Source organism: Fomitopsis serialis (genome assembly GCF_022376445.1).
Source record: "Fomitopsis serialis strain Sig1Antser10 chromosome Unknown B0H18scaffold_11, whole genome shotgun sequence".
Classification (NCBI taxonomy): domain Eukaryota; kingdom Fungi; phylum Basidiomycota; class Agaricomycetes; order Polyporales; family Fomitopsidaceae; genus Fomitopsis; species Fomitopsis serialis.
The window spans coordinates 558,780-582,440 of NW_025954971.1; the positions used below are offsets into that span (position 1 = coordinate 558,780).

The 23,661-nt window shown below is 53.2% G+C and overlaps 10 protein-coding genes across 10 annotated transcripts; 2 read left to right on the forward strand and 8 right to left on the reverse strand.

Moving 5' to 3' along the window:
* Positions 1-416: 416 nt before the first annotated feature.
* Positions 417-2,627, reverse strand: B0H18DRAFT_55450 (uncharacterized protein). Its single transcript, XM_048038575.1, has 14 exons — positions 2,411-2,627; positions 2,308-2,347; positions 2,172-2,245; positions 2,077-2,116; positions 1,853-2,018; positions 1,756-1,791; positions 1,619-1,704; positions 1,506-1,553; positions 1,387-1,448; positions 1,125-1,325; positions 855-1,058; positions 717-783; positions 639-646; positions 417-585 (listed from the first exon to the last, which is right to left on the reverse strand). The coding sequence occupies exons 1-14, from the start codon at positions 2,585-2,587 to the stop codon at positions 541-543; spliced, it is 1,254 nt and encodes a 417-aa protein (XP_047897251.1). The 5' UTR covers positions 2,588-2,627; the 3' UTR covers positions 417-540.
* A 1,420-nt stretch (positions 2,628-4,047) lies between these two features.
* B0H18DRAFT_987905 (uncharacterized protein) lies at positions 4,048-4,924 on the reverse strand. The gene is made up of 4 exons (XM_048044878.1): positions 4,781-4,924; positions 4,677-4,724; positions 4,551-4,609; positions 4,048-4,496 (listed from the first exon to the last, which is right to left on the reverse strand). Exons 1-4 carry the CDS (start codon positions 4,815-4,817, stop codon positions 4,209-4,211), a joined length of 432 nt encoding a protein of 143 aa, XP_047897252.1. The 5' UTR covers positions 4,818-4,924; the 3' UTR covers positions 4,048-4,208.
* Positions 4,925-5,775: 851 nt separating this feature from the next.
* On the reverse strand, positions 5,776-6,283 carry B0H18DRAFT_828582 (uncharacterized protein; the record flags this gene model as incomplete). Its single annotated transcript, XM_048039372.1, has 3 exons — positions 5,776-5,857; positions 5,883-6,159; positions 6,220-6,283. Coding segments are annotated over 3 exons (423 nt in total), but the record flags the coding sequence as incomplete, so codon positions are not given.
* Positions 6,284-7,741: 1,458 nt separating this feature from the next.
* On the forward strand, positions 7,742-8,276 carry B0H18DRAFT_1116037 (uncharacterized protein; the record flags this gene model as incomplete). The annotated part of the gene is made up of 3 exons (XM_048033348.1): positions 7,742-7,853; positions 7,907-8,133; positions 8,175-8,276. The coding sequence occupies 3 exons, from the start codon at positions 7,742-7,744 to the stop codon at positions 8,274-8,276; spliced, it is 441 nt and encodes a 146-aa protein (XP_047897254.1).
* A 170-nt stretch (positions 8,277-8,446) lies between these two features.
* On the reverse strand, positions 8,447-10,730 carry B0H18DRAFT_55583 (uncharacterized protein). Its single transcript, XM_048038580.1, has 14 exons — positions 10,521-10,730; positions 10,414-10,453; positions 10,278-10,351; positions 10,183-10,222; positions 9,957-10,122; positions 9,857-9,898; positions 9,710-9,795; positions 9,609-9,656; positions 9,494-9,552; positions 9,233-9,433; positions 8,862-9,173; positions 8,743-8,809; positions 8,670-8,677; positions 8,447-8,616 (listed from the first exon to the last, which is right to left on the reverse strand). The coding sequence occupies exons 1-14, from the start codon at positions 10,695-10,697 to the stop codon at positions 8,572-8,574; spliced, it is 1,365 nt and encodes a 454-aa protein (XP_047897255.1). The 5' UTR covers positions 10,698-10,730; the 3' UTR covers positions 8,447-8,571.
* Positions 10,731-12,211: 1,481 nt separating this feature from the next.
* On the reverse strand, positions 12,212-12,599 carry B0H18DRAFT_55690 (uncharacterized protein). Its single transcript, XM_048038587.1, has 2 exons — positions 12,445-12,599; positions 12,212-12,384 (listed from the first exon to the last, which is right to left on the reverse strand). The coding sequence occupies exons 1-2, from the start codon at positions 12,511-12,513 to the stop codon at positions 12,268-12,270; spliced, it is 186 nt and encodes a 61-aa protein (XP_047897256.1). The 5' UTR covers positions 12,514-12,599; the 3' UTR covers positions 12,212-12,267.
* A 736-nt stretch (positions 12,600-13,335) lies between these two features.
* Positions 13,336-14,057, reverse strand: B0H18DRAFT_987921 (uncharacterized protein). Its single transcript, XM_048044879.1, has 3 exons — positions 13,906-14,057; positions 13,609-13,850; positions 13,336-13,557 (listed from the first exon to the last, which is right to left on the reverse strand). The coding sequence occupies exons 1-3, from the start codon at positions 13,991-13,993 to the stop codon at positions 13,459-13,461; spliced, it is 429 nt and encodes a 142-aa protein (XP_047897257.1). The 5' UTR covers positions 13,994-14,057; the 3' UTR covers positions 13,336-13,458.
* Positions 14,058-15,261: 1,204 nt separating this feature from the next.
* B0H18DRAFT_904226 (ADP-ribosylation) lies at positions 15,262-16,738 on the reverse strand. The gene is made up of 10 exons (XM_048041481.1): positions 16,723-16,738; positions 16,626-16,664; positions 16,485-16,570; positions 16,383-16,430; positions 16,270-16,328; positions 16,017-16,217; positions 15,750-15,950; positions 15,629-15,695; positions 15,557-15,564; positions 15,262-15,505 (listed from the first exon to the last, which is right to left on the reverse strand). Exons 4-10 carry the CDS (start codon positions 16,399-16,401, stop codon positions 15,461-15,463), a joined length of 600 nt encoding a protein of 199 aa, XP_047897258.1. The 5' UTR covers positions 16,402-16,430; positions 16,485-16,570; positions 16,626-16,664; positions 16,723-16,738; the 3' UTR covers positions 15,262-15,460.
* Positions 16,739-17,738: 1,000 nt separating this feature from the next.
* B0H18DRAFT_1137743 (uncharacterized protein) lies at positions 17,739-18,480 on the forward strand (the record flags this gene model as incomplete). The annotated part of the gene is made up of 4 exons (XM_048035604.1): positions 17,739-17,782; positions 17,839-17,903; positions 17,968-18,208; positions 18,259-18,480. Coding segments are annotated over 3 exons (300 nt in total), but the record flags the coding sequence as incomplete, so codon positions are not given.
* Positions 18,205-20,242, reverse strand: B0H18DRAFT_987947 (allantoinase). Its single transcript, XM_048044880.1, has 6 exons — positions 19,893-20,242; positions 19,618-19,840; positions 19,487-19,558; positions 19,383-19,436; positions 18,664-19,326; positions 18,205-18,610 (listed from the first exon to the last, which is right to left on the reverse strand). Exons 1-6 carry the CDS (start codon positions 20,228-20,230, stop codon positions 18,452-18,454), a joined length of 1,509 nt encoding a protein of 502 aa, XP_047897260.1. The 5' UTR covers positions 20,231-20,242; the 3' UTR covers positions 18,205-18,451.
* Between the last annotated feature and the right edge of the window lie 3,419 nt (positions 20,243-23,661).

Here is a 23,661-nt window from a genome sequence, read left to right on the forward strand (position 1 = left end):
CTCTCGAGGTTGCCATCGCGTCACCGCCACGCTAAGTGGTGTTGCCACGGCCATGGCACATGTTCACATTCCTCCGTCGAGATATCGCATCAGATACGGGTCCTGCAGCGGTCGTTGCACTGGTGGCCTTGCGCGTTTTGAACTTCGACAACGGTCGAAAGCGGGGATCTCGAACACCGCCGTTGTGTTCCTGTTGCGGTGGATATCACGCTTGGCAGTCATTCAGTCATCGGCGCGCGAGTTGCTTTGGACGCATCTCTGGTCTCCTAACTGACGCGCCATCATTGGGATGAATTGAATAGGATGGCAACACAAACGGGCGATGTACACTTGTGCGAAGATACGCGGGCGCGAACTCGAGGAAGAAGGAAGAAGGATCATGGCATCAATCCATGCCAGAGGGTAGTAGGGTGCGTTGAGCGGCCGTCCAGCAAGTATCATATTCGTACTACACCCAAACTGACATACTAGAGCTGCGAGGCCGCGGCGGAATACAGTTCTTGTAGTGCTATACCGCAGCAAAGCGGACGGAGTCAAAAATCAACCGTCGTAGATGACTAAGAACAGAGGTCGAATCGCGTCGTCCTGCCATAGCATTAAGTCGAGAGTCAGGACGCTCGCCATACGTAGAACCTTACCCTGTAGACTACAAGACAGAGACATCGTACGTCTCCGCGTCAGCGCAAGCATATCATGGGTAGCAACTAAGTACTCACCAATCGCTTCATCGTAGTTCAAATCACCGCCAGGCTCGCCGACGACCGAATCGTAGCCATGCGGTGGCTAGTGAATACCGCATTGTCTCAGTACAGTGACCTAGAGGCGGCATCAGCATCATAGTGTCGCATGCTCACCTCAGTCAAGGATGGGTCTCCTGTTGTCAGCTTGATCGTCTTGCCCATCACGACGTCGGTAAGTAGCATCGCCTTGTACTTCGAGCCGCCGCCTAGCTGTTGAGCGTAGTCATGCGATTTCGACGATGTCGCAGAGGTATATATCCCTGCCCCAAAGCGGCCAAAGTTCGTGCGTTGGCCAGCTCTGACGATGCGGAAGGACGTCTTCAAAAGTGGTGTCGTAGACATCAGCGAGGGCACGATAAGCATCGACGGTGAGAGACAACGTACAGTGATAATGCTGCAAAGCGAGCAATTGGGGTCCTTGCATAGACTGAAGTCTTTACCGCTATCGCCGATGGTACAAGTCCGGATTGTGCCGTGCCAACGTCGCCTGCTATTTCCCCCGGCGATGCCGGTGCTGCGTTCGACATCGTGCTTGTACGACATGAACTGGTCGGCGTGATCTTTGTCACAGTAGATCTTCCATATCTATGAAGCCAAGGATACGTTGATGTGAGTAATCGCCTGTTGGTAAGTGGAGTTCGCTCGCCTTGACTACAGGAGGAATACGGAAGGAGGGGTGCTTCCACTGATCTGTGAACTGCTTCGCCACTGTATGATAAGAGCATAGTGAAAACGTATCATGATATCGTATTAGAACGGAGTCACCTTCCTGGAAGGTCTTCGTCTTCTCGGTAACATTCAAGATGATGGGAGCTGCGGTAAGCATTCAATTTAGCATGGCTGTACGATTTACATAAAGCAACGGCAGTGCGACTTGCCCGAGTCAAATGTGTCCTCTTTACATTTATTTGAGCAGAAATCGCTCAATTTCCCGTTGATGGTGGCCTTGGGCCGTTGCTCGCACCTAAAGATAATGAGCATATGGCGATAGGTCAGATTAGCATGAGATGAATACAGGAGGCATAATTCGTCGTTGTCTTGTACACATTGACTGTACAATAGTAGAGGATTCAGTGTGAGGTCACAGGAATGACAACGATGTGCTTCTGTACCTGCGATGCGCTCTAGAGCAGTAATCGCTCGACACGCCATCGGGTCCTACGTAGACCGGTTTCTGGCATCCTGGGAGCTTACAGATCCCAGCGCGCTGAAGCCTTTGAGCTCCCCCGACGCCTGCTTGAAAGGAGTCCCGGCAACGCTTGCCGCAAAATTCGTGCGCTGTAATGACAGACACGGGTTGAGTAACATCAGTGTCATCGTATGAGAACCCACTGACTGCCACTTTTATCGACATACACAGGTCGCGAGTGACAGTTCTAGAAGATGAAGTCAGTCAGTGCGCAAAATGATAATCACATTGTTGCCACGTACCTTGCAGAGCTTTTTCTGTGTTCCTCCCCCTGCCTGGTATTGTGCGCTGCAACGCTGGCCACAAAAGTCGTGCGCTGAGCGCGATAGGGACGGACAGATGTGAGAATGCTACGAAGTCATACAAATACCCACGTACTGCGATTGACGTCGACATACACCGGGCGTGAGTGGCAATTCTGTAAATTGTACAAGTTCAGAGACGTATTGAACACCGTGAAATACATCGCGGCTCCACGCACCTTACAAAGCTTCGCGCCGCCTACACTAGGACCGTGTCCATTAGACTGTTGCATAACGTCCCTATGCTTCTTTGAGCAGAAAGGGGAGTACGAGCCATCAGGATTCTGCCATGTGCCTTTGTGACAGCCAGGGTAGCGACAGGTTGCGCTTTGCGCGTGCAATCTTTGGGCACACATAGCCAGCCTGGTTTGTCGGTGACCGAGGGGAGACCTTCTCGCGCCGAGCTTGAAGGCGTGGGGCTAGCACTTATATGATGTAGGGCGCACAAAGAATACGCCCGTACAACATATGTTAGAAGGGACTTACGAAACTGCTGATAAGTAACTTATAACTTATGAGTTCGAAACAAAACACCCGACCTCTTCAAGGTTCGACTTCACGTTGACGGTCTTTTGGACCAGTCAGTGTGCTTCACGCCTGAGTCCGGGGCGTCTCATCAATCCAACACGCCTTCGGAGCTCTATCCTGTGATCGCCGCGTTCATGTGTTCAGATTGAACGTGCATCTGGACCACAATTCCCTTCATCGCCCACCGCCGATCCCATTTTTGACTTCTTTGGGTCATATCGATGCGGATGGGCCGCGACATACGATGGAGTGCAATTGCGATGTACATGAGGACGGCGATCACGAGAGGATTTGGGGTCCCTTCGGTCACATAAGTAACGTATTAATGTCTGGTGAAACCGCCGGGCATGCTTCAGCGAACTGAGGACACAACTCAATATAAGATTTGCCCCACGTTCCTTACTCGCCCATAGCCTCAGCTCGAGTGTGGACACCGTTAAACTGATAGCGACATCAGAGGCGCACTAGCCCTCATTACGTGTCGTCCGGCCTTCCGCCTCAAGCTTTCACCGATGTCAGTGGCTGCGTTCGAAACACCTCGAGGAAGCATACAGCCAATATTCAAAAGTCAGTAAGTTCTGTACCGCGCTGGGAAGCAGAGAATTGACATTGATCAGCCGGGGTGATACGCTTCAGGGGACCCTAGATTTCGCATTGAATACAGCGGACAAGATACCAGAAGACAAAGTGTATCGTTGATATAGCGCATCTGCCGGTAGATGGCGAGCAAGTGCCCGAGTGGTGGTGGCGCGAATCGGCGGCAACTCCGGGGGCTGCTCTACGCTAGAGGGCAAGTTTCCGCACCCACATACACCAGTTTGATGATATAATCCTACAGCAAAGAAAGCCCAAATTCATAACATCGTTTTGAGTAGTGGTGGTGGTCAATGTGGCGATCTAAAAGGAAGGCGGCCGTGTAAATTATCACACCAGCTCCATGCATTCTCTGCTTGCATCAACCATAAATAACCAGGAAAGACGGGCGAATGGCAGCATCCTACGAGCGGCATCACAGTAGTCAGCGGAATCTTCGTTTAGCCTGAGAAGCAGTGCGCCATCACCTGATATACTGGATTCAAAGACGGATTTGCAGTTCAGTCATTGACAATCTTCGCACGCAAGGGACACTGTACGAGAGACACACTCACCGATTACTTCGCCATAATTCAGCACTGACTTTTCACCAGGGACGCCAACGACAGAGTCCCGTCCATTAGGTGGCTAGGTGACACGAAGGCCCATTTAGCCGAACACCATCCTCATCTAACGACCTCGCTGACCTTGGTAAGTTTCTTGCAATTTACGGTCATCGGAGCCCCGTTGCCAACCACAACTTCGCTCAGAAGCATCGCCCGATACGACGAGCCACCCCATTCCTTGACATAGTCGTTTGCCTTGGACGACGTCCCGGTCGTGTATATTCCTGCCCCAAACCGGGAAAATCTGTGATTAGGCCGCTGGCCGACTTTGGCGACAGAAAAGGACTTCTGAGACGCAGAAGATGAGTCTGCGTGAAGATAATGCTTGAGACCAGACCTTTATGATACCGCATAAATTGCAGTTGTCTCGACTACATGTGCCACTCAAATCACCATCGTCGCCGAGTTTGCACGCTCGGATTGTCCCATGCCATAGTAAGCGGGTATCTCCTCCTGGAATATCGCGCACATACTCTATGACGCGCTGGTGCACGATGAAGCGATTATTGACTTCCGGAACACAGTGTATTTTCCAGACCTGCGCCAGTGGATAGCCGGTTAGTAATGATCGCAACAGTACATGAGGGCCTGCCTTGATGACTGCTGGCATACGCGTGGGGTGGCGCCACTGTCTCCGAAATTGTTTCGCCACTTTAAACGAAGAATAGGCAAATGCCTGTCAGACAGTAACCATACAATTGTACTGGAACAACGATACCGTCCAAAAAGTCTTGCGAATTTTGTCCGATCTCCCGCAGAATTGGAACTGCGAACACTTTGAATGCACTGGCTCCTGTAGAGAAAACGGGAACGATGACATACCCGGCAGAGGACGGCGGCTGCGCGTACTCGGAGACATCGTGTCGACGGTTTCTTCGTATGTCTGCGGTTCACCTTGGCCAGAAGGTGGTATCTGGGAGCAATTCCGCGGGCCTAAAGCAAACGAAGTTGGGCTACCTGAATACATGCAAGACTTTATGTGTCGAATAGGGTGAATATTGGCGCATGATACGTCGCTGACAACGCCATGCCCATGCCACGTTGAGGTTGAAGAGGGGGAATACCTTTTGCAGAACACGCAGCGAGGCTACCTGGCATTGTAATTGTCAGTGAAAAGCGCATAGAAGGCAAGCAGTCCACCGAAAGCCAATGCTCAACCATAACCGTTCCCCTGGGACGTCTGCGCGGACGGTGGCGATGGATCATGAAGCCGACGCGTGTTCCTCCGGATCTCAAAGGTAATGAGGAGAGAAGTTGGAACGCGTGTTTAGAGCCTTCGCACGTATGTCCGCACCGAACTCAAAGACAAATACCTCTATTGAACCTTGTTGCCTCACGGAAGCGAGACTGCCCAACTTCAGAGGTATCAGCCATGGCGCGTCGCATTGGTCAGAGACACGCACACATTGTGCGAGGTCAACGTAAGTGGTCGCAGGCACATGTCTTCATAGAGTCGAAATTGAGTGGTCCATATAAGCATGCGCCATGCGTACTCTCCAAACGGGCTTGTGCTGGTGGTTGTCAAGGAAGGACTGTCGTTGGTACTAACGTTCTGAACAGGTGCCACTAGGCCCATCTCGTACAGCCGCAAGCCAATATCCTTATAGTGGCATACTGATGCCTCTCGTGCGATGCCGCAAGGGCTGTCTACCCTCTTGAGCATGAGCGAATGGAGGCGACTGTCGATCGAACGTTCTTCCTCGGCTGATCTGTTCGCTCGTCGACCCAGAAGAGGGCGGTTGCCCTTCTGAGCGAGCTGTTCGGTTCGGCGGGGGAGATGTCCATATGGATTGGTCGCCTGCAGACGCTGGACGGGCTCTTAGCCTAGCGCGCAGCCGCATCAGCGCCTGCCCTAGCTCGTTTCTTCCTAGGCCATCCTGACCACATCCCCAGATCAACCTGGTGGAGTAATCAGCGTCCGGACGACGCAGTGATACGTGAGCGAGGCTCTTGCGTACGTACCGGGCTGTCCTCGACGAGCTCGCTGCCGGTTTTGAGGAGCATGTCTCGCAGCGACAGGTGCTGCGCGAACTTCGCCCCGAGAACGTCGTCCATCACCCGGATGTTGACATCGAACCAGTCTGCGCGCTGCAGCCCGCGCAGGCTTCCTGCTTCCTGAACAGCGTCGCGGGACCTGGGGAGCAGGCGGATGCGCTCTGCCAGGTCCGGCAGGTTTGGCATAAACTTGTGTGCCTGGAACACTGGGTAGGACATACGCCGCGGTAAGCTCACTTGCTCGTAGACAGCCGCAGTGGACGTACGATGTTCTGCGGTAGGGTACATGCGGCCATCCCAGTGGATGGCATACGGCGCGAAGCTGGTGAATCTGACGAAGTGGTAAGCATAAATATGACTTTGTTGTTGCCGGGGTGGCACCAGCATCATATGCTCGCGCGTAATGTGGCTTATTAGTGTCGTTCAGTCCGTGTCGACTTTGGAGGTACAGCTTCGTACACGTCAGTTGAGTGTCCATCTGCCCACTGGACTGTCTGCGACTAGCCTGGTTTCGCAGACTCTGGTATGTCTATGGCTTTGACCGACGATTCATGTCGATGCGTCTGCGGATCTGAGACTGACAATGACCTTCGAGCGCGGGGCCGGCGAAGCCACGACGGCCTCTCACCAAGTTGACCAGTAGTCGGATGTGCTATCTGCGGGATGTTCAAGTTGTACACCACAGGAGTTGTACGCGTTCCCGAGAAAAGACTGTAAAAAACTGGCTGAACCATGTTTCTGGTTGTCGCGATGCGGAGGTCCGGGGACAAGTGCTGACAACGATGCGAGGAGACAATGTTAGGTGAGTAAGGAGTGCCGGCGAATGGGAGCGAAGCGGATCACTCTGTCAACTTGAAGGCGGACGTACGTGGTTCGACCACAGCCATGAGGTCTGTGCCACTCTGATTAATTGATGGGTTTACAGTCCAATGTCAATGCGCGCTCGTCCATTGTATCTCAAATATTGCCTTCGATGGTATGCAACGCAACCTGTGGACTTACTTAAGAGAGCGCAAAGAATACCGCCAAGACGCGCGACCGCTCACGCACCGCTAAGCTGTGGTTCGTTGTCAGTGTCATATCTGTCGAGACCCCATAAACCGAGGAGCCGCACGGTGCAGAGTGACAATCACATATTCCCAGAAGCCCTGTGGGTCATCACGCAGTGACTGTATGGGAGGTATGATCCACGAGGATTCAATCACACAGGGTTCTGCGCGTGGTCTGTTGGGACATCTTCGAAATGATAAGGTCAATGGGAGGCACATAGACCGACAGCGGCAAATACCTCGCAGCCTCCGCACGTCGTCTACGCCAGGTCTACCGTGACGCCCCCATGTAACCAGCCATTCCTCTTGATATTCATCATGTCACTGGAAGCTGCTGCAGCGATAGTTCTTGCGATCATATTTGTGACCTACTGCCTTGTTCCAAGCACGGAACAGTCGGATTATCGGGGTCGGGCATCGTATCCACTGCCCTAGGATGGTGTCGGCTTGGGATCCTCGCATAGACAAACGCCACCAGGAGGAGCAATTGTGCGACCACTTGGACGTTAGCACAGTAGATACGCCAAGTATGTATGAATACTTCGAGGGGTAGAAATCGATACTGAGAGTGTTGTCGGCGAGGAGGTCACGGTTCCCTTGACGACAGGGACGCGTGGGCGCTCTTCCCGGCGTCACCGCCACCAGTGGCAGCGAATCCAGACTCAGCACCGTCTCCCATTCTCTTCTAACTTACCACCGCCAAGAGCCGTAAGTACTATGAGTATGGACCATCATATCTATGGCACTACAGCCCGCTGAGGCTCATTCTTTCTATGCCGTTAGGTTTACCAATTTCGCCTCATACAATATTCTTTGGCGCGACGGTAACACGCACCCGACCGCAGAGCACCGTACGTCTCCTGCGACTGCCTATACCCACTCCTCCATTGATACGTATGCCCAGTGTTTCAAGTACACAAGCTCATGACCCGAACAGACCTCCGCAACCTCCCGAACCCACGCGCCGCACTCGAGGAAGCGGGTCGCCTGCGCAGGCTACAACGCACAGACTGGTTCGATGTCAATATCAGCGGCATGGACGCGATTCTCGAGGCGAAGCTCGCGCAGCATCCAGAACTGAGAGACATGCAGCTCGACACGGGAGAGAGCAACCTTATCGAGGACAGTCCGGTACGTGCGATACGATGCCTTGATGCTCATACAGTGAACAGGTCTCCTCCTCCTGGGGTTCGGGCTGTGATCAGGGAAGAAATGAGCTTGGTAAGGCACTCTTGCAACATCTGTGCTTTTGGTCTGTGTTCGATTATCTGTAGTTCACCGACTTCGTTCATAATCGTAGCCCCTGACTCGACGCGATAGCAGCTCCCCGGCGGGCTGCAACCCATCGAACGCACCACCCATATAGCCTTACACGAGGTGGGCTTGCACGCAGGTACTTTGCACTCGTCCATGCAGCTTCAGGCCCTCGTACGTGATTGGCCTGTCGTAAGCTCGGCGACTATGTAGCCATCGCATGCGTGCGCATTGGACATGACCAACCTCTGTGAGGTCGTGATCACTTAGTTACATTTGTAACGAACTAGCTAACAGCGAACAGACTAGTGAAAATCAACCATTGTAGATGATCAAGAACAGTGGCCTAATGGCGTCGTTCTGCCATAGCAAGAAGAATCAGAGCGGGTTGCCACCGACATATAGAAGCTCACCCTGTAGACTACAAGGACATCGTACATCTCCGCATCAGCGCGCGTGGACTGTGAATAGTGGCGAAGTGCTCACCAATAGCTTCATCGTAGTCCAACACACCGCCAGGCTCGCCGATGACAGAATCGTAGCCGTGCGGTGGCTAGGGAATATTAGTACAACGCAAAGCCTGAGGTTGTTAATTGCATACTCACCTTGGCCAAGGATGGGTCTCCCGTCGTCATCTTGATCGTCTTGCCCAACACAACGTCGTTGAGCAACATCGCCTTGTACGGCGAGCCCAACTCTTTGACAAAGGCGATCGATTTCGCAACGTCGTTTCGCGACATCGCGGGGTACGAGCCGCTCAACCCTTTGACAAAGGCGATCGATTTCGCAACGTCGTTTCGCGACATCGCGGGGTACGAGCCGCTCAACTCTTTGACAAAGGCGTCCGATTTCGACGACGTTGCGGAAGTGTATATCCCTGGGCCGAATAGACCCATGTTGCCTTTGTGGAAGGAAGACTGTCGCAATGCCGTCAGCACAAGCAAGACGTCGAGGCGTAGGAAAAGACACGACGGACCTCAATTATCCTGCAAATGGAACACTTGACATCCTTGCAAAGATCACCCTTGTTCTCAGAGTCGCCGATGGTGCAGGTTCGAGTCGTGCCGTGCCACCTCCGCCTGCTATTTCCCCCGACAATGCGAGTGTTACGTTCGACATCAAGCTTATATGATAGAAACGCATCAGTGTGAGACTTATGGCAGTAGACCTTCCATATCTGTTGAATACACGGGGTGAGCAATCGTCTCTGGACGGCCTGAGGATGTAGACGACCCGCCTTGACTATGGCAGGTACTGTCGTGGAGTGCTTCCATTGATCGGTGAACTGCTTCGTGACTGCAGAGCAAGGTCAGGTGACAATATGCCATGCCAGGATTACGAAACGAGTGTACCATCTTGGAAGGATGCCATGTCCGAGCTTATGTTCAAGATGATAGGAGCTGTGGAAGACCGTCAGTGTGATCGGAAAGTCAATGACAACGAAAGGCCTCACTCGAGCCGAATGTATCGTCCTTGCAGCGGCTGGAGCAGAAGTCGCTCATCTTCCCGTTGATGAAAACCTTGGGCCGCTGCCCGCACCTAAAGATGCCGTGGGCAATATGAACCACGGCTACGGTGAAGATGGGCATGAGACACATACAGGAGACACAACTCCCCGTCGTCTTGTACACCCTGGTTCAGGCTGTATAACCAAATGTTCGATTAACCATACTATCATGGGGGTGTTTATGAGTTCTTACGTGCGATGCGCTCTAGAGCAGTAATCGCTCGACACGCCATCGGGTCCTACGTAGGCCGGTTTTTGGCATCCCGAGAGCTTACAAATCCCAGCGCGCCGATTCCCTTGAGCTCCCGCGACGCCTGCTTGGAAGGAGTCCCGGCAACGCTTGCCGCAAAATTCGTGCGCTGTAATCACAGATGCGGGTTGAGTAACAGCGGTGTGTCATCGTATGAGAGCCCACTGACTGCCGCTTCCGTCGACATACACAGGTCGCGAGTGACAATTCTAGAAAACGAATTCAGTCAGTGTGCAAGGGGATAATCACAGTGTTCTCACGTACCTTGCAGAGCCTTTTCTGCGTTCCTCCCCCTGCCTGGTATTGTGCGCTGCAACGCTGGCCACAAAAGTCGTGCGCTGCGTGCAACGGGCACGGACAGATGTTAAAATGCCACAATACTGTACAAATGCCCACGTACTGCGACCAGCGTCAACATACACCGGGCGTGAATGACAATTCTATTATATAGTGAGGTTCAGAGACGTATTGAACACCGTGAAACGAATGCATCTGGGCTCCACGCACCTTGCAGAGTTTCGCGCCGCCTACGCTGGGACTGGGCCCGTTGGATTGTTGCATAGCGTCCCTATGCTTCTTTGAGCAGAAAGAGGAGTACGAGCCGTCAGGATTCTGCCACGCGCCTTCGCGACAGCCAGGATAGCAACAGGTTGCGTTCGGCGTATATGAGCTATGGGCAGACATAGTGAGCTTCGTGTGTCAGTGCCGAGAGGAGACTTCCTCGCACCGAGCAATACGCAAGGCTTTCGCTTATATATAAGACGTGAAATGAAGAGACTCGTACAAGATTCATACAGGCTTACTGCTGACATGATGCATATGTTCAAACGTGGTTCTACCTATTGTTGGTGGTCATTGCCCGATCAGTCATAGCGAGCATCTCATTAAGCCCTCGACCACATACCTTCGGATTTCGGTCTTGCGGTCGACACGCTCATGCCACCAGCGTGCATCGCGACCGCAACTCTCTTCATTGCCCAATGCCAGTGCTATACTTGACTGTTCCAATACAGTTGTTGATCGTATCGATGTAAAAGCTGTGGAAGAAGAGTACAGTGAGGTCGCGACGTACACGAGGACGGCGATCAATAGAAATAGGGGTTGCCTCGTCCACACAGGTTACACACGCGCGCTAGCAATGTCTGTCTGTGAGATAGCCTCAATTGAACGGCCCCTGCATGTCATATATCCTGGTGTGTACCGGAAAGTGCTTCTTCGACCTGGATACAGGAAGAAGTGGACACCTCCTCCACGTGGTTACGCTGTGCTGATCCTGCAGGCACCCGCACCTTCGAAGTCATACCACTCTGGGACACACGATGTGCTTTCGCGGCTACTAGCGAGTCATCGAGAACACGGCGGGAACTAAAAGGAAGCACGATTAGCACTTCCCACCTCTATAGCATAGAGTTAGACTCGTCCTTGGAAATGACCGATCTGAGGATACAAGACTTAGGCCATGTTCCTTCCCGTCTCAGCTCGAGTAGAGAGCATCGTGAGTCGTAACACTAGCAGCAAAGTGACCACCGCGTGTCGTCCGTTCGTCCAGTTCGTACCGATCCATGTGTGAATTGCGTCTGAATCACCACTACCTGGCGAAATGCAATTCAAACCAAACCAGCAAGGACAGAGAATCGTGTGCAAGGGAAGGGTACCAACACCAATTCTTCGTGGTGATACGCTCCATGGGACCCTAGATTCTTCGAATAATGTGAGGGACAATGTGTCAAACAACATATGAGAAGACAGTACCATTGAGAATTTAGCTGCCGGCAGGTTTGTTGCGGACGATGGGTTCGAGACCACAGACGTGAAAGTCTAACCTTACCAGCAATCACCATACCGTAGCTACGAGTACGACCAACAGCGAATAGGTCTCGCCCCGTATCCAGAAGGCACACATCTACTTAAATGGTATAATGATAGTATGCGGAGAACGAAGGGGCAGAAACAAGTGCCCGAGTGGCGGTGGCGCGAGGCGGCGACAACCTCCGTCCTCGGGCGCTGGCATACGCTAGAGGGTTGGGAGGCGGGTATGGCGGCCTGGAAGGAAGGCCCTCGTGTCGATTATCACACCAGCGCGATGCACTGACACTACCTCTGTTCCGGGTTGCATCAATCATGAATGACCAGGAAAGATGGGCGAATAGCAGCATCCTGCGAGAGGTGTCAGATTGTTCAGCGCAATCTTCGTTTGTCCTAAAAGCCAGCGTATAATCACCTCGTATACTGAATTCGAAGACGAACACTCAGTTCAATCTTCGTATAGAAGGTCCAGGTTGATAGAAACCCACTCACCAACTACCTCATCATAGTTTAACACTGAGTTTGCTCCAGGTACGCCAATTACAGAGTCGTATCCATAAGGTGGCTAGATGACACGATGTCCCGGTTAATTCTGACACCGTCTCCATCCAAAAGATGTACTGACCTCAGTGGGCGTCTCGTGATTAGTAGTCGTCAGGGCCTCGTTTCCTATCACAACCTCGCTGAGGAGCATCACCCGATACGACGAGCCACCTCATTCCTCGACATAGTCGTTCGCCTTGGACGACGTCGCGGTCGTATATACCCCCTCCCCGAATCGGGAGAACCTATGATTAGGCCGTTGGCCAACTTTCGCGACATAGAATTTGACGTCTGTGACGGCGGACATGCAGAAAGTGAGTTTGCGTGAAGATACTAAGTACTCGAGGCCACAAACTTTATGATACCGCATAGATTGCAGTTGCTCATGCTACAAACGTTGCTCAAATTGCTGTTGTCGCCGATTCTGCATGCTCGGATTGTCCCGTGGCATAGTAAGTGAGTGTTTCCTCCGGATAGATTGCGTAGGAATTCTGTGGTACTCTGGTACCCAATGAAGCGACTGTTGACGGGCGAAACGCAGTATACATTCCATATCTGTGAGCCAGGTCGATTAGCAATCGTCTGAGCAACACATGGGCGGCCTGCCTTGATTACTGTTGGGATAGGCGTAGGGTGATGCCATTGGTCCCGAAATTGATACACAACTGCAAACGATGAAGATATGATGCACCGTCAGACTATGTCCGTCGAACTAGATGTCAATGATCATACCATCCCAAAAGTCTTGCGAACTTTGTTCGATCTCCTGCAGGATCGAAGCTGCGAACACACTGAATGTGCTTGTCTCTGCGGAGAAAATTAGGATTGCACCATGCCTCGATCACTCGGAGGACAGTAATAGGGTGCATTGCTAGGCAAGATTTCGACGGTTTCTTCTGTTCTGCGGTTGGCCTTGGCTAGAAGGTCTAAAGCTGTCCAGCGAATGTGAACCTTACGCCCATCGGAAGCGGTCTCAGGCAAAGCATACTTTCTATAAGAAGGTACTGTAGTACATTAGATCTGTGTTTGATTCAAGCCGAGCTTACTTTTCGGGAGAAACAACAGGAAGCGTACTACGACTGGGCCCATAGTATTCTCAATGACCACGCCGTAGCTTGACACGCAGTCGCATGAGAGCCTTCCCGAGCTCATTTCTTCCCTGACCGTCACGGCCCCAGCCCCAGAAGGAGTCGACCTGTTCACTGCATGAGCACCTGAGCGCCTGAGCACTGCGAGCAAGACACACCGGACTGTCCTCGATAAGGCTGCTCTCCCCTGTGCCGAGCAGCATTTCTCTCAGTTCCGGATGCTGCGTGAACTTCGCCTCGAGAATCGCGTCCATAACACTGATATTGACGTCGAACCAGTCCGTGCGTTGTAGCCTGCGCAGGCGACCTGCTTCCTCGAGTGCAGCGCGTGGGCTCGGAAGGCCGCGGATTCGGTCGGCCAAGTCTGGTCGGGTGATCATGAACTTGTGCGCTTGGAACACTGGGTGTCACGCATCAGTGGCCGAGTTGGGTACAGGCGGTCGCAGAGGACGTACGATGCTCTGCGGTCGGGTATGTGTTACCATCGCGCCAGCGAATGTCCCATGGGGCGAAGTTCGTAAACCTGACAGAAAGAGTGTGCATGAGTCTTGGTGGGCAGCTTAGCCATAGCTTGAACGATACGCACTCGTAGTACGGATCATGACGGTGGTAGAAAAGAATGGGAGACGGTGCCAAGTCCGGAGCTGGTGGCTGGGCGCGAGAGCGCCGGCGCGTCCGGTGGCGCGGCGGTGCTGGTGTCGAGGGAACCACTTCGCCGACAAGACGACCTGCATAAACATCAACGTCTAGCCCTCAAAACCACACTCACCTGGCGGCTCTAACGTGCCCACATTCCTGAGATTGTATGATCGCTCTTCTCGGTGGTGCCTGCGGGGTTCCGAGGCCGATGTCGTTCTGCGCCGGCGATGCCGTTGTCGATCCTGGTGGTCTGGCTGCGCTACGCACGGGACAATCCAAAACACGAGAAACATCATAGCAAGGACTATCGCTGCTGCAGCTTCCAGTGGCATGATCATGATGGAGGTCAGGAGAAGCGGCTTACCTGGGGGCGTGGATGGCGTGCGGAGGATAGGTGACGCTGCCACTCTTCTTGTCTGCTATTTAACCTTATCAATTTTAGTGTCTGTGGTCGCTAAGCCTCGTGCATGAATACACGGAAGCCGTTGTATATTGGCTCCCTATCCTGGCCCGCAAGAAAGTGACCCGGCACATCACGCGCGGACGTCCTCAGCGTTACTTATGTGGCTGAATCCTCGTGGGTCGTACTCCTCATGGAATGACTGCTGAACGTGAACAGTGAACCATATGTACGTCTCCCAGGCATATATGCATGAGTATGTACTTATTCGACAGATATCTGTCCGTGACAACGAACCACAGCGGTACGTGGGCAGCCGCATATATCATTCCGCTATTCTTCGAAACATTGCGTGGTTCAGGTTATGAATAGGCGAGTCAAGATCCCACTGGATTCTACCAACCTCTGTCGAACCTACTTGCCGCAGGAAAGATTTCGCGGGTCAGCCCGATTTTACGAGCTTGTGTTTGTGACTGCATCAAGTTAGGAGTTGTATGGGGGCTGAAGATGCCCAATGCGCTGCTAGGCCCACCTCTTACAACAGATACCCCCGCTTTCCTCCCTGTAGCGGAGATCTGACGCCTCTGGCGCGCCCCAGCAAGGGCGTAGCAGGCTGTCTACTCGCATGATCCTGTGCGGATGCAGGCGATGGTCGATCGTACTCGAACGTTATGTATGACCAATTGCGTGCGCAGGCCTCGAGACAATGCACAGCGCGCATTTTCCCGTCTCTAGCATTGATCTTAGGTTGGTCTAGCAACCTGCGCACAGTGCGGATTATGTTGCGATTCGAGGGTGCCGCGCGACGGATTCCTCGAAGCAGTTTCGAAGGTTGTATACGCCACGAAACTACGAGCGGCGGCACTAACACTGTATAGATATTGCGAGTGCGACTTGTTCACGATGATTCATGTGCAATAGGTTCATCGTCATCAAATTACGAAAGCGGTGGTTTGATGGTGCGTCAAGAGTCAGTGACGATAGATCACCAGGAAGAGCGGCCGAATTGCTTCATTCTGCAGCTATCGTCAACAATCGCAGCAATCTTCACGTAAATTTTACCTCACCTTGTAGACTGAGCGAGAGAGCATATCGTCGTCAACGCCAGCCGATCATACGGAACAACATTATGTACTTACCAATAGCTTCGTCATAGTTGAGGCTTTTCCCCGGCTGGCCGACGACGGAGTCATATCCTACAGGAGGCTAGATCATACACGGTCTCAGCATGGCTGGCATTGTACAATGGTGTATGTTCACCTGTGTGAGCGACGGACTGTCAACGGTCAACTTTATGGCCTTGCCCATCACGACATCGCTGAGGAGCATCGCCTTGTACGGTGATCCGCCCCGCTCTTGGACGTAGTCGTTCGCCTTCGAGGACGTCGCTGAAGTGTAGATTCCCGCGCCGAATCGGCCAAAGTTCGTTCGGTGGCTGAATTTCGCAAGGCGGAACGACGTCTACGAATGATGCGATGGAAGAGACGTCATGGTCCGGAATAGAGAAGTCGCATATATGGCACGAACTTTGATTATCCCGCAGAGCGAGCAGACGCTGTTGTTGCATACGGCGGGCTGACTCTCGCTGTCGCCGATCTTACACGCACGGATCGTTCCGTGCCAACGGCGTTTGCTATTGCCCCCTGGTATCTCACGCGTGCGCTCAACGCTCAGCCGGTATCGCGAGAACTCGTCGTTGTGTTGCTTGTCGCAGAATATCTTCCATACCTGCGTCTCATCGAGTGACGGTCGTCTCAGCGACAGTAGACGGCAAACCTACCTTGATGACCGTAGGAACAGGTGTCGGATGCTTCCACTGGCCCCGGAATTGCTTTGACACTGCATATGATTAGTATACAGATCCATCGAACATACGCCGCGGGTCCGCCATACCGTCTTCGAAAGATTCCATGCTGACATTGATATGAAGGATAAGTGGAGCTACCGAATACTGGTGAGACTGGGTTATCAGAGAAGAGGACAGATGCTCCTCACCCGAGTTGAAAGTGATCTTACTGCAACGCTTGGAGCAGAAGTCACTTAACTTCCCGTTCAAGGTGACCTTCGGCCACTTCGAGCAACTGCAGGAGCTAATAGTAAATGCATGTACCAATAGAGATGAACCGCGTGAAGTACGAGAGGCAGTTTTCGGCCTTTCCGTTCCGGAGCGCTTCGCTATAGGGATGTAGATGGATGAGAAAGAGAGACGATATGTTCAAGCTGAGTTACTTGCAGGCGATGCGCATTCGTGCAGTATTCACCAGGCACGCCGTTCTGGCCCACAAATGCAAGTTTTCCGCATTGCGGAAGCTTGCAGACAACGGTCGAGGGAGCCGGTGATGCGCGTGGACTTCCGGGGTTCGCTAATCCCTTTCGAGAGGCAGTAACACAACGCATGCCGCAGAAGTCATGTTCTTTGGGCGAGACATCAACATGGGGCAGGGGATCGTCACATCGTAGCTCACATACCTTTGTTGTTTGCAATATACACTGGCCTTGCTTGACAGTGCTGTACATCGATTTGAGATGACTGGTAAGATGAACACCGATACAGAAGCGAGCCCGTACCTTGCAGAGTTTCACAGGATCTTGCACGCCATTCACCTGCCTCATAGCATCTCGATGGCTCGTACCACAGTAGGAGGAATACGATCCATCGGGATCCTGCCAAACACTTTGGCGACAACCAGGATACTGACAAGAGGTATTGTGGGTCCGCGTCGTGTCCGAGCACATCCTTAGACCTCGTGTTCGTGGATGGTGGTGGGTGGGTGGAAGGCGTACGGACAAATCCTAGCCATAAATACGAAGAAAAACGAGGCGATTAGGTTTAGTGGATGGCAGCGAAGCCGAGCAGGTTAGGTAGCCGCCCTTACTGGTTTGTTCGGATGTTGGCCACTGTGGCTGTGATCGTTTTCGCGATGGTCGCATCCGCATCAATCTGGTGCTGGCCCTCTCGAGGCCTTCAGGCAGCAACGAGTCAACGAGATCGACCGGATCAACGTCGCAGTCAGGGAACTACGTCGGCTTCAGCTGAGTCACGCAGGCACCGCTCAGAGCGATCGCCCAGTCCCGCGGACATCAATGAGACACCAAGACGAGGTGTGTGGTAGGGGCCAAAGTGGCGAAAACTAGTTCTGATCTGGTCTCGCAGACGGACGCGGAGTCGATGAAGGCGAGCGCCTTGTCACAGTGCGTCCGCGGGCGGTTTCTCCCGAGCCACATTTGCCCTTGCCTGAGGCAAAAGTTACCGTCCCAATCCTCTTCTATCACCGTCACGACCCATCTTATGAGTATGTCTTCATGTTCTATGTGAACATACAAAGGCGAACTTGACCGACCTTTTCAGATTTACCAACTTCGCCGGGACGCCTATCCAATGGGATAACAACCGGTACCCGACCGCGGAGCACCGTGCGTCCATTCAGATCTAGTGAACAGCTATCAGCCCTCTCATTAAGCCACGGATCGCATACAGTTTTCCAAGCTCACAAGTTCATAGACACTCAGCCAGAACTAGCTGAACGAGTCCGCCACCTCCCCAGCGCCCGCGCTGCCCTCGAGGAAGCGGGGCGCTGTCGTAAATTCCAGCGCACGGACTGGTATGATGTCAACGTGGGCGTCATGGACGCGGTCTTGAGGCCAAGTTCACCCAGCATTCGGAGTTGAGAGACATGCTCCTTGGAACGGGTGATGCCGAACTCATTGAGGACAGTCCGGTATGAACCTTGCTCGCGATGACTAGGCCCGACGCTCATCATCCAAACAGGTCGACTCCTTCTGGGGATGTGGACACGATGGTCAAGGAAGGAACGAGCTCGGAAAGGCGCTCATGCGGCTGCGCGACAAGATGCGGCGTGATCATTCAAGTTTGGGAGCACCTGTGCAGTTAGTCTGTGTTAAAGCATCTGCAGTACAGACAAAGATTTCTCGTTCATATTCGTGTCTCTTTGAGTCCGGAGCTATAGTAGCTGCCCGACGGGCTGCAACCCTTTGAACGCACCACCCGCACGGTCGTACACGAGCTGGCCTCGTACATAGGTCTTCTGCACTCGTCCCTGCAGCTTCAGGCCCTCGTACGGGGTGAGCTTATTCTTGAAGTTCAACGACTCCCTTGTCACCTGCGCACACCATTCAGCTTCCCGACGAAGTCCCACTGGAAAAGACGGCCTACCGTGAACTCCTCCTTCGGATCCCACACGACCAGATCCGCGTCATACCCCACCTCTAGCGCGCCCTTCCTCCCTGCCAAACCCGCATGCTTCGCCGTCTTCACCGCGCACCAATCCACGATCCTCTCGATCCCCACGCCGTGCTTCTTCCCCTCCGTCCACAACAAACTCAGCCCCAGCCCGAGCGTACTGATACCGCCCCACGCCTTCATGATGTCCCCGTCCTCCAACCTTTTCAGACTCGCAACGCACGGGCTGTGGTCGCTCACGACACAGTCGATTGTACCCTCTAGCAGCGCATCCCACAGCGCGGCGCGGTTGCCCTCCTCGCGCACGGGTGGGCAGCACTTGAACTCGGGGCGGCCGGCGGGGATCTGCTCTGCGTTTAGGCAGAGGTAGTGAAAACACGTCTCGACCGTCAGTGGGAGGCCCGACGCTTTGGCAGCGCGGATCAGCGGGAGCGCGGAGGCGGCGGAGAGGTGGACGATGTGTAGCCGGAGGGAGGGGTATTGCTTCTGGAGGGTCGTGATGAGCGCGATGGCGTCGACCTCAAGCTGCTGCGGGCGCGAAGTGAGGAACGTGTTGTACTCCGTTGGATCTGCGGTGGGGGCTGGATGGCTGTGTTTGTCGAGCTCGGCGTGAAAGCAGAGGACGGTGGGTGCGTCCTGTATGCGGTATGTCATTATAAAAGTGCGGGTCATGGCTCGCGGAATGGACACACCCTCAGTTGGTCCATGGCGAGTCGGAGATCCGTCTCATTCACACACGGGAATTCCTGCCAAGGCATGAGAGGGCGGAGTGCGGTGGACTAGTAACAGAACATACGTCCACACCGCTCTCGATCAGGAAGCACTTGAAGCCTTTCACGCCAGCATCGATCAGTGGTCGTAAATGAGCCTGCCGTGCTGCTCCCGTGAGTAGACATGCTCGGTAGTGTGGAAGGGCGGACGCCTTACCTGGTTTCCGGGAATCACACCGCCCCAGAAGGCGACATCCGTCCAGCACTGACCCTTCGCAGCCGCACGTTTCTCCTCGAGGTTCGCCACCTTCGTGGTCGGAGGAATGGAATTCAAGGGCATATCCACGACTGTCGTGACACCGCCAGACGCCGCAGCACGCGTGCCCGTCCAGAATCCTTCCCAGTCCGTCCGGCCTGGCTCATTGAGGTGGACGTGGGCGCTGGTACCGGCTTCATGAGCTGTGTGCAGATTTCCGGGTGGAAAAGACCCACTCTACGAGACCTGGGAGAATGTACTTGTCTCCAGCATCGATCCAGTTGGCGTCCTCCACGTCTGGAAAGCTCCCCCGGTCGCGTACATCGTCATAGACTTCAGTGATCTTGCCTGTCGCGGCGTCTACGACGACGGTGGCCGACTTCAAGCTACCGTGGACAAAAACGTTCTTCCCGGCACATACGCGTTGAGAGGCCATCGTAGCGAATGGGTCGACGAAAAGACGAGACAGCAAAGCCTGGCGGAGTGACTGGCGGGCGACTGGTAGAGGCCCGATGTGGCTGAGGTGGCGGATGTGGCTGAAAACTTGTGACGGGCGAGATCGGATCGCGCTCATGTGGATATATGCGGTAATAGCCATCAACTCATGCAGAACTTGCAAAGGGCGCTTAGCACTACTCACATCTTTGCGTTCGACGTGTCACTGGCAATATTCCTTCGAATCTGCTGCTGCTGCTATTCTAAGGCGCCTGAACTTCACATTCTATCTTTGCGCACTTAGGGAGACGGAGGGCCATCTTTGATCTCTCGCGCAGTTCCCTGGTATCCTTCGTTTCCATTTGTCTCTGGTAACTTACGTCCGCATTGACCTTCAGGAGAGGCTGTTATCTGTCGCATTTCCGCATCCGTAACTCCCCTTGTCTCTATCGCACTCATGGTTCTTACCTTCGAGAATCGACTCAGACGTGCCATCGGCTATGTAAAGTCTGATAGAAGTATATCGTTCTCATCGTTCACGCGCGCATGCGCTACGCTAACCAGACTGATATCCGTAAGTATTCTAGTACCCGGTCCATACGATACGATAAACGTACTCATGAGCCCGATGGTTTATAGACGAAAGAAGCCGCCTATAGCCATCGAAGCGACGCGAGGTCAGACAGGACCCCCGAAAATTGGCTGAAAGGCCTGAGCCTAATCCAGACAGATTTTGGATAATTTTAGGCCTTGGCCGGATCGGAATCCAGACAAAAAGCTCCATTTGATGGTCATGCCCGATCTCTTAGTCCAGACATTTCCCTAATAGTAGATCTGGTCGGATACCTGTCCAGACAAGTACATAGAGATACACGGTGGCGCCGCTGGTGTCTTATGTGTAAATATTCGGTGCCTAAAATGATTCATCCTTACGTGTAATATGTTGGTAATGTGTTTCGATTTACGAGCAAACTCCGTATGGCAATGCCTGACTGGCGACTTGCTGTCTGTTAAGTTCAGCAAACGTACGGACTCAATGCAAGGTGACATCATCCAAGAGAAGCACCATGTAATGCCAGCCACGCAGTTGGTTAGAATTGATTGTATGGTCCCGGAGAATTCGATACAGTCTATGCCTTTCACTCAGTGACACAGAAATACACACAAATATTAACCTAGGAAGAGGATTAGTAGACTATGTAGTTTGACTGTCACCGTCGAGAATGCTCTCCAGAGCCCTAGAAGAGCAATACAGACAAAAAAAATCGGTTTTATAGAGGCCTGATCCGTCAATCCAGACAAAAAATACGAATTTGAAGGCCGGATCCAGCAATCCAGACAAAATCGTAAAATCTGAGGCATGATTCCGTAATCCAGACAATTAAGGTATCATGACCGACATGCCGGATGGCAATCCAGACATTTTGGCGTTCGGACGTCCAGACGTTTTTGCCAAAATCTGGGACTCCCGGATCTGGCCTTTCAGCCAATTTTCGGGGGTCCTGGTCAGACTGCCAGCTGTACATGTGAGCAATTTGCGGGCCTATGCACTGTACCTCCGCCCCCTCCACATTATTCATTACAGATCCGAGAGGCGTTGGACCGACAGTCGAGCCCTCAATTTCTGGATAATGATCGGCGCTCGTCAGAACTCGCGAGTAGCTCAGAGGTTCTGCCAAGGCCACCCTTCATTACACGTTACCGTCTCTGGATGAGCCAATTCCTTGGCTAGGACAGCACGGTCGACGGGCGCAAAGTGGATGTTATGAAATTTGCGCCGCCACGATGCACGAGCGGTCCCAGCATCACGCAACGTTACGCGGCTCGCCCATTATGCTCTTGACGAACTGAGGTGTGTTGTAGTGCGGTGCGTAGGCTTCAGATCGGCGAAGCGACTCTCGACTCGCGCTGAACTGCGATATTTCAAGGTTTCGGTCTGCTGGAAAGAGGATCTTGCCGTGTCCGACCTGACTTGTGAGTGCATCTGTTTCACAGCGAAGGTCAAGCGACAGACAAGCTGTAGTACTGCGCGATATTTCCATGTTCCTTCGACCCTGCACTCTTCACACCAAGTGAGTGTCAGTTTCGGCATTCTTACCGACTGAATTTGGATGTGTGATCCATAAAAGTACATCATAGTTGCGTCTCCGTTGCCAAGACGGGACCGGTCATCGTATGAGGAAGCTCCACTCGTTCCCGCTATCATTATGGACATGCCTCTGGTCGTTGGCCTTGCCCTCTGGTGGTTATCGGTGAGTACAAGTAGATTCCAATTCCGGTGCTTCACGCCGTCAGTGCGTTTGTGTTGCTGAATGTTGCTATGAAGGGTCAAGACAATGGGGATGAATGGTATGGTATCGAAATGCTACCGAGATTCACTGACAGTGTTATCATCGACTGGCCTACAATTTGAGCATCTCGACGGCTCCTGCAGACTTAAGATGTCTGATGGTGTCAATGTTCTTGAGACGCGCGCCCACCACTATTGAGGCTGCGCTGCCATACTCATCTATCAGGTGCTGAGTCATTAGCTGGGAGATGGTAGACCACATGCTGATTGCGGTATGTATCGCCGGCTCGGCAGGGTACTATTGAGGTCATATCGAGGTAGTAGCTGGTTGCTACACGTCAAGGCCTCGACCACGCGTCGAAATGATTCAACTTTGTACCCCAGCATTGACGCACCTTCTGACGAATTGCCCGACATTGACGCTAATCAGATCGCTATCTCAGCGCGTCGTTCAGATCGCCCGATGCCCTTCGATACACTTGATCTAACTGTAGGAGGAAGCTGCACGTTGCGCGTGGCCCAGGCCCCGAGTGAGACTTATTCCATTGAACAGGCATTGAACTCGAACCTCGTAAGGCGCCAGAAGCAGGTTGACGGGAGGGCACCAGCGGCCAAAGAACATCCAGAACTGTCGCTACAATGATGCTGCCTCTTCGCGCAGGCACATATAAGTAGCCATGATATATACCGACGATAGGCGGTTCCTTACACGCCAGTAGCGCCACGTACCATACCGTAGATATCTATAACCCTGAAAGAAACATCGATAGTATGTATTCATTCTGTCAGTCGAGTCGCTAGGCAACTATTGCCCCTCTGCTGGCTGACATCGCTACTCGCTGCACAGCTCTGCAGACGCGGGGTTTATTTCTGTCGATAGAGCGTAGAAGTCAAATCCATGCAGATGACTGGCCAAATTCGAAGCTGAGCGCTGAGCGTCAAAATGGGACCACGAGCAGTCCTCAGCGCTTACGGTGCCACCCGGGCGTCTGACTCTCCGTCGATTCGCATCAAAAATTAGCTATTACGCAGTGAGCGGTGCGCGAGCACCCCTTGACAGGAATACTGGGAAGAACCCTCGGACCAGCGACGGGTGGGTACATCAGATTCAGAACGCTGTGTGGGTAGACCACCCACCGGGCCGCCACACGTCCACGGCCGCTAAAGGGCCGCACATCATGCATGCACAGTGCATATGCCACCTAACCGCGCAGGCCTCGGCCACGTAGAGTTCCTGGCTGCGTCGACATACTTCTGGGGTCAGTACCGAAGACGCGCGT

What these genes read in the sequence shown, in the direction of transcription:
- B0H18DRAFT_55450 (XM_048038575.1), bottom strand. Translation starts at nt 2,587, where the DNA reads ATGTGTGCCCAAAGATTGCACGCGCAAAGCGCAACCTGTCGCTACCCT. An exon ending in GTATGTCGACGTCAATCGCA is followed by an intron (nt 2,246 to 2,307) that starts GTACGTGGGTAT and finishes TATCGCGCTCAG; the next exon opens with CGCACGACTTTTGTGGCCAG. An exon ending in GTATGTCGATAAAAGTGGCA is followed by an intron (nt 2,019 to 2,076) that starts GTCAGTGGGTTC and finishes CTGTCATTACAG; the next exon opens with CGCACGAATTTTGCGGCAAG.
- B0H18DRAFT_987905 (XM_048044878.1), bottom strand. Translation starts at nt 4,817, where the DNA reads ATGTCTCCGAGTACGCGCAGCCGCCGTCCTCTGCCGG. An exon ending in CAGCCGCCGTCCTCTGCCGG is followed by an intron (nt 4,725 to 4,780) that starts GTATGTCATCGT and finishes AAGTGTTCGCAG; the next exon opens with TTCCAATTCTGCGGGAGATC. An exon ending in TTCGCAAGACTTTTTGGACG is followed by an intron (nt 4,610 to 4,676) that starts GTATCGTTGTTC and finishes CTTCGTTTAAAG; the next exon opens with TGGCGAAACAATTTCGGAGA.
- B0H18DRAFT_55583 (XM_048038580.1), bottom strand. Translation starts at nt 10,697, where the DNA reads ATGTCTGCCCATAGCTCATATACGCCGAACGCAACCTGTTGCTATCCT. An exon ending in GCGGCGCGAAACTCTGCAAG is followed by an intron (nt 10,454 to 10,520) that starts GTGCGTGGAGCC and finishes ACTATATAATAG; the next exon opens with AATTGTCATTCACGCCCGGT. An exon ending in CCATTTGCAGGATAATTGAG is followed by an intron (nt 9,174 to 9,232) that starts GTCCGTCGTGTC and finishes GCATTGCGACAG; the next exon opens with TCTTCCTTCCACAAAGGCAA.
- B0H18DRAFT_55690 (XM_048038587.1), bottom strand. Translation starts at nt 12,513, where the DNA reads ATGCTCCTCAGCGAGGTTGTGATAGGAAACGAGGCCCTGACGACTACT. An exon ending in ATCACGAGACGCCCACTGAG is followed by an intron (nt 12,385 to 12,444) that starts GTCAGTACATCT and finishes CGTGTCATCTAG; the next exon opens with CCACCTTATGGATACGACTC.
- B0H18DRAFT_987921 (XM_048044879.1), bottom strand. Translation starts at nt 13,993, where the DNA reads ATGCACACTCTTTCTGTCAGGTTTACGAACTTCGCCCCATGGGACATT. An exon ending in ATACCCGACCGCAGAGCATC is followed by an intron (nt 13,851 to 13,905) that starts GTACGTCCTCTG and finishes CGTGACACCCAG; the next exon opens with TGTTCCAAGCGCACAAGTTC. An exon ending in GCCTTATCGAGGACAGTCCG is followed by an intron (nt 13,558 to 13,608) that starts GTGTGTCTTGCT and finishes TGCAGTGAACAG; the next exon opens with GTCGACTCCTTCTGGGGCTG.
- B0H18DRAFT_904226 (XM_048041481.1), bottom strand. An exon ending in CTGTTCCTACGGTCATCAAG is followed by an intron (nt 16,218 to 16,269) that starts GTAGGTTTGCCG and finishes GATGAGACGCAG; the next exon opens with GTATGGAAGATATTCTGCGA. An exon ending in CGCTCTGCGGGATAATCAAA is followed by an intron (nt 15,951 to 16,016) that starts GTTCGTGCCATA and finishes CATCATTCGTAG; the next exon opens with ACGTCGTTCCGCCTTGCGAA.
- B0H18DRAFT_987947 (XM_048044880.1), bottom strand. Translation starts at nt 20,230, where the DNA reads ATGAGCGCGATCCGATCTCGCCCGTCACAAGTTTTCAGCCACATCCGC. An exon ending in TGATCGAGAGCGGTGTGGAC is followed by an intron (nt 19,437 to 19,486) that starts GTATGTTCTGTT and finishes ATGCCTTGGCAG; the next exon opens with GAATTCCCGTGTGTGAATGA. An exon ending in ATCCGAAGGAGGAGTTCACG is followed by an intron (nt 18,611 to 18,663) that starts GTAGGCCGTCTT and finishes TGGTGTGCGCAG; the next exon opens with GTGACAAGGGAGTCGTTGAA.